This window comes from Muscardinus avellanarius, assembly GCF_963383645.1.
Source record: "Muscardinus avellanarius genome assembly, chromosome: 3".
NCBI lineage: Eukaryota > Metazoa > Chordata > Mammalia > Rodentia > Gliridae > Muscardinus > Muscardinus avellanarius.
In genome coordinates this window covers 79,131,110-79,146,303 of record NC_137788.1, presented here as the reverse complement: position 1 = coordinate 79,146,303, position 15,194 = coordinate 79,131,110, and the positions used below count along the sequence as shown (strand labels likewise).

General features: G+C 40.7%; 1 protein-coding gene across 1 annotated transcript in view; it reads left to right on the top strand.

The window, feature by feature from the left end:
* LOC308260141 (guanylate-binding protein 1-like) overlaps positions 1–11,025 on the top strand; it is a gene marked incomplete at both ends in the record, with an annotated part of 42,766 nt that extends 31,741 nt beyond the window's left edge. Inside the window, 2 exons of the mRNA XM_080691462.1 lie at positions 9,076–9,247; positions 10,886–11,025. Coding sequence (XP_080547588.1) covers positions 9,076–9,247; positions 10,886–11,025 — 312 coding nt within the window. The remainder of the gene's footprint in view (positions 1–9,075; positions 9,248–10,885) is intronic.
* Positions 11,026–15,194: the final 4,169 nt, after the last annotated feature.

The following is a 15,194-nucleotide window of genomic DNA, read 5'->3' as shown; positions in this document are numbered from 1 at the left end:
AAAGAGAAACCTTTACCTACATAGTTATTTCTATAATTTTAATTCATCATATCCATAAACACTTACTGAAGGGTTACATTTGTCAGGCTCTGTTTTGAGTTATTAGGAATTTAATAGTCAGAAAGTGATGAGAGAGAGGGTTCTGGGAAGATGGAGACCAAGAAAAGCAGCGTTTAGGAGTCCTGCTGACACTCGATCTCCACTGCCTCAAAATCAGCACCTTACATAGCCATAAAATACTATCAGTAGAGGAATAAAAACTATAAATACAAGGACAGAGAAAAAGAAGACTAGAAGAACAACTAGAGAATAGAAAAGAAATCTGCCCACCTCGTGGTGGCAGGTACCACACCGGTGCCATCTTGCCTCACAGCACTAGACTCCAGAGATGAAAAGGAAAACAAGGAGCTGTAGTGAGCAGCTGCCGATCAGTTAGATGTAATTCATCATTTCTTCCTGCACAAAGAATGGGTAAAATATCCAGTGGCCAAGCCTTCCACGTGCTCCAGGGATACAGAGCAGAGATCAAAACCAGAACAGAAATCCTCCAGACTCACGGCCTAGGCTGCTGCAGCAACGCCACCTTGCCAGCGGCAGCCAAGTCCTCAATGCCCGCCAGAAAGCTAGAACAGCATGCACAAATATCATAGGTGAAATTCGACCCCTGCAGGAGAAATCCCAGAGCTGTGCCCCCAGGGACTCCCGCAACTTTGATAAACTCCCTGGGTCTGAGATCTTGCAGTTCAACCCAGTGAAGGAGTAGTGGTGGCAGAGATTACCACACCCAGTTGCACTTCCCTATGAAAATGCCCATCCTGATCCCCCAGGGTCTTGCACAGCCATGACTAAGTCCTTGGCTCTGAGTCTATGCAATACAACCCAGTGAAGGAGTAGTGGCGGCTGAGATTACCACAACCTCCAGAGATCCAGAGTGCCATAAGTGAGGTTGGGGTCACCTGGAGAAGAACCCAGAGAAGGTGGGAGTGGGATCTGCTGTTTAACATAACAGAAGCTCAGACAGACTCAGTGGAAAGTATGGGGAAAGTCCTATGCTTAATACTAAATCCAATGAATAGGATCTCCAGTAACACCACAGACCTCCCAATTGTGGTGAACAGGGAGAAGTCAGACTAGACCAGCCCAGACTAGACCAATGTAGAGACTCCTACATTGAGCTTGGTCTCAGAGGCATACGATACTAACAAAGACAGGTAGAATGTGACCTTCACTCAATATTAAATCGAGCCCCATTGATACTGACCTTCTGCATAGACTGAGAAGACTCAGAGAACCAAACTCACAGAGGGAAAGGTGCCACTGGTACTCAGTATCTACACAGAGAGAGACTGAAGAGGATCTATCCACTGAATAGTCACTTATTTGTAGAGTCACATAATTCATTGTTGGGCTTGTTTTGGTTTTTTTCATTCCTTTTGTGTGTGACAGTATATGCCTGCCTGGTTTTTGTTTTGTTTTGTTTTTGTTTGTTTGTGTTTTGTGTTTTTTGTGGGGTTTTTTGGTGGGAATTTTTGTGGGTTTTTTGTATGGGTTTTTTGGGTTTTGTTGTTGTTGTTGTTTTAACCCTCTTCCCATTCCCTCTCCCAAGCTTCTTCACTTGTACATACCTACTCTCTCCTCTCTATCCCTTTTGTATTTTTTCTTCTTTTTATCTCTCCCTTGTCTTTTATTAAATCCACTTCATATCACCATACCAGAAACTCTATAATACTACTACATTTTACTATCTATAATTTATAGTACATACTACCTTACCAAACTCGTACTCTCATTCTGTTCAACCCCATTTGAGACCTTATCCTACTCTTCCATTTACTCCTTCACTTCCCTCCTTACTTAACCTCCACTGTTGCATACAAATACAACTTGCCCTTGGATATACCAGCTGTCACGGGGAGACTGAGAGAAATCTATCAAAAGCAACAGGTACAAACTTCTGAAATCATGGAAAGGAGAATCAACAATGAAGCAATGAGCTCCCTCAACCCCACAATAACAGAACCTGATAACACAAAAATGCAGAGATCTCCAGAAAATCAAATCAGGAATGAAACTGTAGAAATAATACAGGATTTTAGAAAAGAATTCAGAGAGAGTTCTGAAAGAAATAAAGAATGCAATCATTGAAGGAAAGGCATCAATTTAAATTATAAACAATTGATTAGACCACATGAAAAATAGAATCTCGCTCCTAGAAGATGATCACACCAAAAACAAACATAGCATAGTTTATAATTAGAAAAAACAATTCAACAGAAGGAATTGGACATTGAAGAAAAATGGGCCTATCTTAAGAGAGATAATGTAAGAATAATTGGCATAGAGGAGGGAAAAGAAGGTGAAACCAAAGGGATTAACAATCTCTTCAAAGAAGTAATAGCAGGAAATTTTCCAAACATAGAGCAAGAGGTTGATACATAGGTTCAAGAAACTTAGAGAATTCACTTTAGACAAGACTACAAAGAAGAAAGAAGTAACACATGCCAGAATCAAAGAAACAAGAATTTCCACCCAACAGACAACTAAGCAAAGAAGAACAAACAGTATTCCAAACAGAAATAAAATCTTAACATGATAGAAATTAAAAATCATCTCTCAATAATCACACTAAATGTAAATGGCTTCAACTCCCCAATAAAAAAGGCATAAGGTGGCAAACTGGATTAAAAATCAAAACCCATCTTTCTGCTGCTTGCCAGAAACACACCTTACAAGTAAAGATAGTAACAAACTTAAGGTAAAGGGCTGGAGCAAGGTAATCCATGCCAACAACAGTCAAAGTCAAGCAGGAGTAGCAACTATGATATCAGACAAGTTAGACTTCAAGCCCAAGCTTATTAGAAGAGGAAAAGAAGGTCATTTCTTTACTGGTAAAAGGAACAATCCAGCAAGAGGAAATAACAATAATCAACATTTATGCCCTAAACATATGTATAGCTACTTTCATAAAACAAACTCTTTGTGGCACTAAGTCACACATAAATCCCAAAACAATAATACTGAGAGACTTCAACACCCCTCTCACACCATTAGACCAATCTTCTAGATGAAAGGTCAGTAAAGATGCCTCAGAATTAAAGAATACCATTAATCAAATGGACCTGTTGGAAACATATAGAATATTTCACCCAACTATAGCAGAGTTCACATTTTTCTCAGTTGTTCACGAAACCTTCTCCAAAATAGAACACATCCTGGACAACAAAGTGAGCAGTAGCAAATTCAAAAAATGTGACATACTTCCCTGTGTCTTTTCAGATCATAATGGAATAAAATTAGAAATCAACTGTAAGAGTACCCAGAGAAACCACTGAACACCACACTTCAGAATAAAGAATGGGTCATAGAAGATGTAAGATGTGAAATCAAGAAATTTATAGAAACAAACAAAAAGAGAGATATAACATATCGAAACATTGGGAAAGAAATCAAAGAAGATCTTATAATATGAAAAGATCTTCCATGTTCATGTATAGGCAGAATAAATATCATAAAAATGACCATACTTCCAAAAATGATCTACAGTTTCAACGCAAAGCCATTAAATTACCAAGGTCATTCCTCGCAGTCATAGAAAAATCAGTCCTTAAATTCATTTGGAACAACAAAAAAATCAGAATAGCCAAAGTCGTTCTCAGCAACAAAAACTATTCTGGAGAAATCACAATACCTGACTTTAAATTATACTACAAAGCCATTGTAATAAGCCGGGTATGATTGCACACGCTTGTAATCCCCACGCTTGGGAGGTTGAGATAGGAGGATCAAAGCCAGTCTCAGCTACTTAGTGAGGCTCTCAGCAACTTTGTGAGACCCTGTTTCCAAATAAAATATAAAATAGGTCTGGGAGTATAGCCCAGAGGTAGAAAGCCTCTGGGTTCCACCCCCAGTACCACCAAAAAAAAAAAAAAAAAGTCATTGTAATAAAAACAGCATGGTACTGGCAGAAAAACAGATACACAGACCAATGAAGCAGAATAGAAGACCCAGAAACAAATCCACACACTTACAGCCAATTCATTTTTGACAAAAAGGCCAAAAACATACACTGAAAAAAAGATAGCCTGTTCAACAAATGGTGTTGGCAAAACTGGTTAACCATATGCAGAAAACTGGAAATGAATCCCACTTTCTCTCCCTGCACAAGTCAATTCAAGATGGATCAAAGATTGGAAATTAGACCAGTGACCTTGAGGCTCCTGGAAGAGGGCATAGGTCCAACACTGCAACACATAGGCATAGACAAACACTTTCTCAACAAGACCCCAAAGGCACAACAAACTAAAAGGCAAATCAAAACATAGGATTCCATGAAACTGAAGAGCTTATGTACAGCAAAGGAAACTGTCAAGAACCTCAATTGAGAGCCAACAGAATTCGAGAAGATTTTATCTACCTACTTCTCTGATAGAGGACTAATATCTAGAATACACAGAAAACTCAAGAAACTCAACACTAAAAAAAAAATCATCCAATCAAAAACTGAGCAAATGTACTAAATAAACACTTCACGAAAGAAGAAATTCAAATGGCCAATAAATGCATGAAAAAATGCTCAACATCACTGGCAATGAGAGAGATGCAAATAAAACTACCCTAAGATTTCACCTAACTGTAAAATGGAAATCATTCAAAACACAAACAACAACAAATGCTGGCCAGGATGTGGAGAAGCGGGAACTCTAAAACATTGTAATACTCTAAAACATTGTAAAACTCTAAAACATCTAAAACATTGAAAAATCAGCAGGTGTCAAGTCCCTAAGACACAGCCTTGACAAGCTAGGTTGAGACAGGCAGTGTGTGGGAGAAGTTACAGGTTGGTAAAGACCCAACCTCTCTATTTTCTTGAGAGGCCATGGGGTTTTACATTGTTTATTGATTTGGTTTAGTATCCTGGTTTTGTTGTTGTTTGTGTTACTAAAGTTTGAACCCAGGGATATTCTACCTCTGAGCTACACTGCCACTCCTATTTTATTTTGAAGCAAGGTCTCACTAATTTGGTATGTGTTTTGTTAAATTACCAAAGCTGCTTTGAACCTGTGATCCTCCTGTCTCAGCCTGTGAGTACTGGAATTATAGGTGTGAACCACCATATCCGGCAAGGAATTTACACATTATGAAGCAGGTTTTGCTAAGATGCTGAGGGCCTCACTAAGTTGCTGCAGTTACCTTTGAACCTGTCGTCCTCTTGTTGCAGCCTCTCAAGTACTCTGATTACAGGTATGCACCACTATTCCCAGCTCCAAAGCAAATCATTATAAGCCTGAGATGAATCTAGACTTCCTCCTGTCTACCGCTGCCATAATGGTGGTGTTTATTTTCAAAAATAAACAACAAAAATTGTACAGCCTCATAAAATAACATATAAAATGTAGTGTTTCTGTAAGAGAATTCACCCCTCACTTTTTAAAAAAATATGCCTTGAACAATTAGAGTAAAAGAAACCTATATTTCTATCAATGGGAAATAAATTAATTTACTTGAGAACAATAAGAAATTACATCTATTAGGAACTGATAAATTGAGATTTCAATCTGGGAAAACACAGATTTAAGCAGTCTTTAAAAGTGTTCTAGAGGACTCTGGGCCCCAGGCAGGGTCGCGCAGAGCACGCCAGACCCCTGGAGAAACCGGGGCCCAGTCGCAAGACCCTGGGCCCTGGGCGGGGGTCAGGCGGGGCACGCCGGACCCCAGAAGAGGCGGGGCTGGGGTCAGAGGACTCTGGGCCCCAGGCGGAGTAGTGCAGAGCACGCTGGACCCATGGGGAAACCGGGCTGGGTCACAGTGCTACTGAGTGCCTGATCCTACTACCTCCTCAAACCTCACATACTGTCTTCTCTTATAAAAAAAAAAATTAAAAAAAAAGAAAAAGGAAAAGAAAACGAAAAAAGAAAAAAGAAAAATATCGGAGAGGGGTTAAGAAGGCTGTGGCAGATGCCAGGATACTGGAGATGCAGACAAAACTTATCCAAATGAACTGGAACTTATGGAAAAATTCCCTGTGAAAGAGGACTGCTGCTTCTCTACATTGTTAAGAATCTTGGACATCACCTGTAAGGAGAGAGTTTAGCGAAGACCAAGGAGAAAGGCAGTGTTGAAAGCGATCTCCACAATGGTGGTGGAGACTTGCATTCAGGAGAAGCAGAAATCGGATCCTACCAACCTTATTTTTTTGGAGAAATTACACAAACATCGAATGCTACCATCGCGCATGCTTAGGAATACTGGACAACATTCAGAGTGAAAAAAAAAAAAGAGCTTGGGAAAGATTTGAAATGGTGGAGGCAGTGGCAGTGGCAGTGGCCAGTACTCAGGGGAGGCAGAGATCTGATGCATTACACCTGGAACTTTTGAAGTAATAACCCCAGAGGCAGAATGCTTCCACCACGCACCCTCGAGAACGTGGGACAAATGGCTGGGCAAAGAGGGTGCTCGGATTGGAGCCTGCCAAGGGGTGAGGCCGACAACGGAGAGAGCAAAGCTGGGATTGGAGCCTGCTGTGAGGCAAGGCCAGTGCTGGAGCCTCTGAGGCCGAGATCGGAGCCTGCCAAGGGATTAGGCAAGTCCTGGGGCCAGCAAGGCCAGGATCGGAGCCTGCTGTGAGGCAAGGCCGGTGCTGGGGTCTCCAAGGCCAGGATAGGAGCCTGCCGAGGGGTTAGGCTGGTGCCAGAGCCTGCGAGGCCAGGATCAGAGCCTGCCATGAGGCAAGGCCAGTGCTGGGGACTCCAAGGCCAGAATCGGAGCCTGCCGAGCAGTAGGAAAGTGCCGGGGCCAGCGAATCCAGGCGCGGAGCCTGCCGTGAGGCAAGTCTGGTGCTGGGGCCTCCGAGGCCAGGATTGGAGCCAGCTGAGGGGTAGGCCGGTGACGGGGCCAACGGCCGGCATCAGAGCCTGCCTTGAGGCAAGGCCGCTACTGGGGCCTCCGAGGCCAGGATTGGAGCCAGCTGAGGGGTAGGCCGGTGACGGGGCCAACGGCCGGCATCAGAGCCTGCCTTGAGGCAAGGCCAGTGCTGGGGCCTCCGAGGCCAGGATTGGAGCCTGCCAAGGAGTTAGGCCAGTACCGGGGCCAGTGAGGCTGGGATCAGAACCTGCCGTGAGGCAAGGCCGGTGCTGGGGCCTCCGAGGCCAGGATAGGAGTCTGTCGAGGGGTTAGGCCAGTGCCAGTGTCAGCAAGGCTGGGGCGGAGCCTGCCTTGAGGCTAGGCCGCTGCTGGGGCCACCGAGGTCAGGATTCGAGCCTGCTGAGGGGTTATACCAGTGCTGGGGCCAGCGGCCAGCATCGGAGCCTTCCATGAGGCAAAGTTGCTACTGAGGCCTCCGAGGCCGGGATTGGAGCCTGCCAAGGGGTTAGGCCAATGCCACAGCCAGAGAGACTGGCATCAGAGCCTGCCTTTAGGCAAGGCCAGAGCTGGGGCCTCTGAGGCCGGGATCAGAGCCTGCCAAGGGGTTAGGCCGGTGCCGGGGCCAGCGGCCAACATAGGAGCCTTCCGTGAGGGAAGGCCTCTACTGAGGACTCCAAGGCCAGTATCAGAGCCTGCCTTGAGGCTAGGCTGGTGCTGGGGCCACCGAGGCCAGGATCAGAGCCAGCTGAGGGGTTAGGCCCGTGTCGGGGCCAGCGAGACCAGAATCGGGGCCTCCCATGAGGCAAGGCCACTGCTTGAGCCAGCGAGGTCTGGATCAGTCCACCGGGTAGCCAGGACACTACTGGGGCCGTCAAGAGTGGGATCTGTACCTGCAACGCGGCATGCACAGAGAAATATCGCAGAAAATAAAAACCAGATGCTTCCCCTAATCAGCAATAACTAGGAGGAAAGGGGCAACAGGAAGAGGTCGAGCTATAGAAAGGGCCCTATAGTGAAGCAACTAAGGTGACCAATCAGAGGGTATGGAATAGAGGAGGATGGAGCCTCTTTAAAAGGCAGGAGGTACATAAACAAATGTATCAAAGTTAATCACCAAACAAGCATGGGATCCAGGGAGGGGGAGGGAATGGGATGGGGGTTGGATGAGGGCTAATTGGATGATGTGTGCTTGTATATCCCCTCAGGTCTTGTATTCCAATGTGATATATGATTACAATGCACCAATAAAAATAAATTTAAAAAATAAATAAAACTGCTCTGTATTTATTAATTAATTAATTTATTTATTTATTTATTTATTTTGCGGGTCTGGGGGTGGAACCCAGGGGCATTCAACCTCCGAGCTACACCTCCTGCCCTATTTTTTATTCTTTATTTTGAAACCGGGTCTCACTGAGTTGCAGAGGGCCTCATTAAATAGCTGAGGCTGTCTGCGAACCACGATCCTCCAGTCTCAGCCTCCCGAATGCTCGGATTACAAGTGTGCCACCACGCCTGGCTTGCTCTGTATTTATAACTTCAATCACTCACAGTTGGATAGAAATTACAACACTTGTTAAGGATTAAGATTTCTGCTGGCAAAATTGTAGATGTCTTTTAATGCAATGGGTGTAATCTCAGTTCCTCTGTAAATTGGTGGATGGAACTAGAAAATATGCTAGGTGAGATCTGCCAGCTTCAGTAGGAAAGGGTCATATGTTTTCTCTCATACTGGAAAGCTGGTGAGAAAGTGGACATCGCAAGAGACTGTAGAAAAATAAAGAGAAAGAGCAGTAGAACAGTGTAGATGGTCGTTGGGGAAATGAGGAAGAGGGAATAAAGGCAGATTGAGAAAGAGAACAGTTCAAATAATGATCATTCCGTATATGCAGGTATCAATACCAATCTCACTAGTGTGTAAATGGAGGGAGAGGGGGCGAGCAGGGCAGGTTGTAGAAGGAAACACCCAGTGCTATGTGCATGCATTTTTTATCACTTTTAGCCTCACTATGATATATAATTAAAATGCACTAATAAAAGTATTTAAAATAAAAAAGAAAGGAGTACATGTGATAGTTAATCTGGGTTGTCAACTTGACTGGACTATGAATCACCTAAGGTTATGTGACTCTGGATGTGTTGAGATGACTGGCTTATGTAATGGCAGATGCAAGTGGAAGTCCTGCCCGTGTGTGGGCAGCACTGTTCTTATAGGAGCAGGACCTGAATAAAAGGGAGAAAGTTGCACGAATGATGCATGGCTCTTCCCGAGAAAGGTGTCTGCTTTTGCCTAGGATACCAGCTTTTACTCTTCTGCTCGATGAACTAGACTTTCACCATCATTTTTCTGGAGCGTTTCCTGGCCTTTCCATCTTGGACTGGGACTGTATTATCAGTCACTCTATTCTGAGTCTAGCTTTTGGAGCACTGGGCTAGCTGCTGGTTCCTACACTGCTCAGAACTGTAAGCTCATTTGATAAATCCCCTTCTAACATACACACATCCTGTTAAGAAGCTCTAACTAATTCAGTCCTTTATATAGAAGGCCAGCAGAGGTTTATAGACAATGTTTGGGGAAATTGCAGTTTGGTCAAAACCACAGTTCAGCTCCCTTCCCAGGCTGGCAGGCCTGGAGTCCAGTTCAAAGGCTCAGAAGAAGCCTGTCTGAAGCCAGATTTATCAATGTTTCCTGGCCCCAGCCCCAAATAATTAGCATTCCCCTCTGGTATCTGTCTTTGATAACTGTAGCTCTAAAAGAGTTCAGAAGAAAAGAACGTAAACATACTCAGATGTTCACATTTGGAAGAAGGAGTAAGATGGTACACGAATTCTTTTTATCATTTTGTAACTTTTCTGAAGGCCTGAAATTATGTCAAAATAATACATAAAAGGACATTATCAACTTGAGAAAGTTGATAGTTTGTCCAGTGTCCTTATCATGAAATAGAACTTAATTTTGGCAGATGATTTTACCACTATGTTTATTGAGATGATTGTAGGATTTTACTCCCTCATTCAATTAAGATGATGTTTTCTGTTGTTGTTTTTGTATTGGGGTGTTATTGTTGTGGTTTTGTGGTTTTGTTCTGTATGGGGAATTGAGCTCAGGAGAATTCTACCTCTGAGCTATACCTTCAGGATATATATATATATATACTTTTTTTTTTTTAAACAGGGTCTTGCTAAAGGACTAAGGAGCTCACTAAGTTGCTGAGACTGGCCTCAAACTTCTGATCTCCTGTCTCAGACTTTCAAGTACTGGAATTACAGGTATGTGCCACTATGCTTAGCTAAGGGGATATGCTTTGGAAAATGAGTTAAATGACTTTATAGTACCTTTAGGAATAATGAAGATAAAATGTTAATGAAGGATCAGAAGAGTTTGAATAAAATTATTCTAGAAAATGTAAGAAAAAATATATATCACATACATGTGAAACATACAATTTTAAGTGTATACTAAAAAGTTAACAAATAAATAATCCCCATAGATTCTTTACAATTTCCTCTCCACTAGAAAACACATATTCAAACTGGAAAAAATAAGTTTATTTTATAGTCAGGGTCTTTTTATGTTTAGTCACATATAATATCCAATGGGCTTCCATTGTATGACAATCCCTGTTCTAGTTGCTGGGGATACATCTGTGAATGCACAGGTATCCTGATTTTAGGAGTATCAGTTTCAATGAAAGAAGGGAAATTAAAAAATTAAATGTAGCAGATATTGAAAATAGGGTAAGGCAATCTTTTCTTAAAAAAAAAAAAAACCTATTTGTAGAGCCCTCAAGTACAAGAGAGAACCAACCTTGCAAAGGTCAGGGATATAAAAAAAAAAGGTTCAGAAGAATAAAATTGCTGATGTACAGACCTTTAAAGCAAGAAGAACCTGGGAATGCTCCAAAAACTGAAAGCACAGACATAATGATTTTCAAAGCAAATTAATATTACTAATTAAACAGAGATATTTAAAAATGCCATGGCAAAGAAACGAGAGCTGTTGTCTCTAATTGTCAAATTTCAGACACTGTATCTGGGCATGAAGGAAGAACAGGGAATGCAGGGGTTGGTCAGCAGGGACCTTGTACAGATCTGCTCTCCTCCCCTTCTGTCCTCATTCCTTACAGAAGAAATGAGGAAAGGATGGGAGAGCACAGAGATTAAAGAGAGCTTCGTATCTGTACATCACTATTGTGACTTATTTAGGGAATGTGGACAGGAATATACCAACCGTTGTCAGGTTTGTGTAGCTATCAAAAATGAAAAATGCTGGATTCTGTGCGTTTTATGCAGAAGAGATATTTAGTTACCCCACAGTTTTGGAAACTGAAAGTCTAAGATCAGGTAACCATCTACTGGGTCTGTGGTATGAGTATTTTGGTTACACATGACATGGTTTGCCAACGTCACATCATGTAAAGAAGGCCTAACATGAAGGAGATGCATGCCACTTGGAGAGATAAAAGGAGAGGTGTCAGGCTTAATTTATAAAAAAATATATATATATTCTCATGGGACTTGCCCCAAGGAAATTATTAATCTCTTTTAACATTTGAATTACCTCCATGAAAGTCCCAATTTCTAAAGATTCCACCACCTTTCAGTATTGCCACACTGAAGACCAAATTCACAGTACACGCACGATTCTAAGTCTCATCAGACCACATCCAAACCACAGCACCCTCCCCCACAATTCTTGCTTCCACTGAAAAACAGGAACAGTACCATTTATTTTGCACGATTGTAGTCAGAAATGAATTTAATACATATCATATAAAGCTCTTAGGAAGTGACCTATAAATAAAAGCTATTACTTATATACTTATTCACTCATTAAATGGAGAGAGGCAGTATTGTAAAGTTCAGGAGGAAAGTGTGGAAATAAGACTTTTTAGATTCAGAATACTTTCAGTGCTGTGATTTGAGCAAATGATGAAGTCTATGCTGCCTCTGCTTCTACAAAATCATGGGGAAACATCTATTGTGAGATTGAAGGCATACTCTCCATGTAAAACTGTCAGCACTAGGTCTGCACACCTGTACAATGCAGGGACCCCTCCTGTCCATGCCAAGAAAAGTACCAGGAGCTGGATATTCCTGAGTGTGTAGGACCTGCCCTTTCCCTCACTTACCGAATCTTGCTCTAAAAGAATAGCCAGCTTTGCCCAGAGTGGGTCTCTACTTCAGGGAATGAGACTTAAAAAATATTATGGTGCCTCCTCATTCTAGAATGCTCAAAATGTCCCACATTCTGAGGAAAAAATACAATTATACTTTATACCTAATGAATAGGTTTTAAAATGGCAAATGAATTCTAATGTCTCTTGCAGCAAAATGTTTAGAGATTCTGGTTGAAATTTTCTGTCAAACCCTCCCTCAGCAGAGCACTGGAAATTCCTACTATTGTGGGCTTAGTGCTTTCAGTTTCACATTACTGTAACAAAGGTCTCCGTGCTTCTCATGTTAGGGTCATTCTGATAAACTTAGAAAGCCTTACACCATAGGAGAGTGAAATAAATAGCCAAGATCTAGTGAGAGGCTCAGAAGAGAAGAATCCAATCCACCTAACCTGAGAGTGAAGAGCAGGTAAGAAGCCTCAGCTCTCTCCTCAGAAGCTGTCTCTGCTCAGAAGCAGGCAGGAATGAGATGGGAATCTATTTGTAAAGGACAGCTGATTTTCTTAAGAACTACCAAAACTATGAGAGAATGCAGCTGAGCCGAAGATGGGATGGGTCTGATGAAATCTAGTATATATTAGGGCAGCAAGACCCTAGGCGCCACTGCCTGGACCAACAGACCTGGTGCTGAACTGAGGATGTGAGATACATCAGGACTGTCTTTCTCTCCATTGACAATGTCTGTTGATCAGTCATTTGCAAGAAAATAGATGGAACAAGAGGATATTATGCTAACTGAGATCGGCCGATCTCAGACACTCACAATCTGTAGGCTTTCCTCTCATGTGTGGAAGCCAGAGAGAAAATAAAAATATAAGAGACTCTAACTAATGTGGGGAAAATTGTGTAATATTGTGAGGTAACTAGTAGATGGAGTTGGGGAGACTTGAGGAAGTAAAGTGATCAATACTAGCATTGCAGTATATGAAAGTATTACCACGAATTTCACTAACACCTATCACGTAGAAAGAGTTGGGAAGAGGGTAGGATACTGAAGTAAGTACAAGAGCTGCGAGCACATTCAGCCTCACTATGATATATAATTACAGTGCAAGAATATACTTTCAGAGATCATTCTGTAGTTTCTTATGATTGCAATGCACTAACAAAATTATTTTTAATATTACCTAGGTCATTGATAGAGCTTATTTAATACTGGGACTGCTACAGCTACAAAACCAAAAGGGTTGAGGATTGGTGAGATTTCTTTGATAATTTTATCTTTGAGATTTCTCTTTAGTGACCCACTTGTATTATATGGGCACCTGTCTCTCCTTTTCGGTCCCATCAAGTTTGTTTTATAAAATTGGATGCTCTGATAGTCAGTACATATGGTTACATCATTGTTTATTCTTGATAATTTTTATCAATATATAGTGATCTTTGTCTTTTAAATAATTTTTGGCTAAAAAAATTTTTGTCAGACATATGTATAGATAGTTCTTGCTTTTAGATTTCATTTGCTTAGAAAATTATTTTTCAATCTGTGTATGCTTTTGCTGTTGACATGAGTTTATTATGCTTAGCATATTAGAAGACACCAGTCTGTCCTTTTATTGGAGAATTAAGACTGCATATGTTCAGGGTTATTATGAAAGGCATGTAATTGTTCCTGTTGTTTTGTTGTTGTTTTTCTGGTTGCTTTAGATACTCTATGTTCCCATTTTCTATACCATATAGATACTGTTTGAATTGTTTTCCCTAATCCTAATTTGCTTATCTACTCTTTTATTGAGGTTTATATTTTCTCATGCTAATTGTTTCTCTTTGCAATTTAGTTGTGATGACTTTTCTTAGTTCAGGCCTATCTTGGAAGATGTTTATTTCTGCTTCCATTCTGAATGATAACTTTGCTGGCTATAGTAATCCAGGTTGGCAGTTTCTTTTTACTCACAGGATACATCATTCCATGCCCTTACAGCCTATAGATATTCAATTGTGAAATCTACTGCTATTCAGATGGGTTTCCCTGTGAATGTGACTTGACATTTCTCTCTTTCAGCTTTGAATACACTTTCTTTGTTCTTTAAGTAACGTCCAGGGTTTAACTGTAATATCATAGACAGGTCATTTTTGGTCATGTCTACTTGGGGGATTCTAAGTGTCTTTAAGCCCTAGTATTCTTTCCTACACTTCATCTTGTCTGTGGGTAAAGCGCCCGATGACATTTTTATCTACCTTCTTTGTTTTAAATATTTTATTGGCGCATTGTGGTCATACATCTTAATGGAGTAGGAGATGGTAAAGGCAATATTTCTATTTGGTTTTTCCTTTAAATCTCTGGTTCTTTATTAAGTTTTTTATCTATAGCCTGAATTGTGCATTTTAATTCATTCAGTTGTTCATTTTAAGCTCTTGAAATTCACTGGCAGTTTAAACAGTCATCTCCTGAATTTATTGTCCAGTATTTCACTGGCCTTAATATCTTTAGAATCAGTGACTAGACAGATATCAAGTTTTGGAGAATTCATTGTCTTCTTTACTCATATTTATTTACTTATTTCTATTTACTAGTACTGAGAAATGAACCCACGGGTATTCTACCTCTAAGCTACATGCTTAGCACTCTTTTTTTATTTTGAAACATGGTCTCACTAAGTTGCTGAGGACCTCACTAAGGTGTTAAGGCTGGCCTAAACCTGTAATCCTCTGGTCTCTGCCTCCCATGTCCTGGGATTACAACCATATACTATCACTCTCAGATTTCACATTTCTTTTTTAATTTATGTATTAGAACCTCACACTAGCACATAAATATGTTTATATATAATTTTTAAATATTGAAAAATATGTAAGAAGTTTTGTTTTATTTTTTTAAATTTTAATAGAACTTTTAAAAACAATTTTCTAAGTTCTATTTTTCATTTGATACCTCATGTGAATTTTTAAATAAGTATCTAAAAAGAAATTATCCTTTGATGAATTAAGTGGAATATTAGAATTGTGAGGGTAGTAGAAAGTTGGTAACTTTTTACAATAATAACATCTTTTAAATCAACTACAATTATGGTATTTCATTACTTTGTAAAATGATACAGATATAATCTGATTCCCCTAATGACACATACAAAACTTCAGTACTTCTGATGAGTCTTAAGTCTGTACCCTCTTGGTGCAAAAGACTAGAAATTTTAATTTATTCTGTTTCTTTCTTTG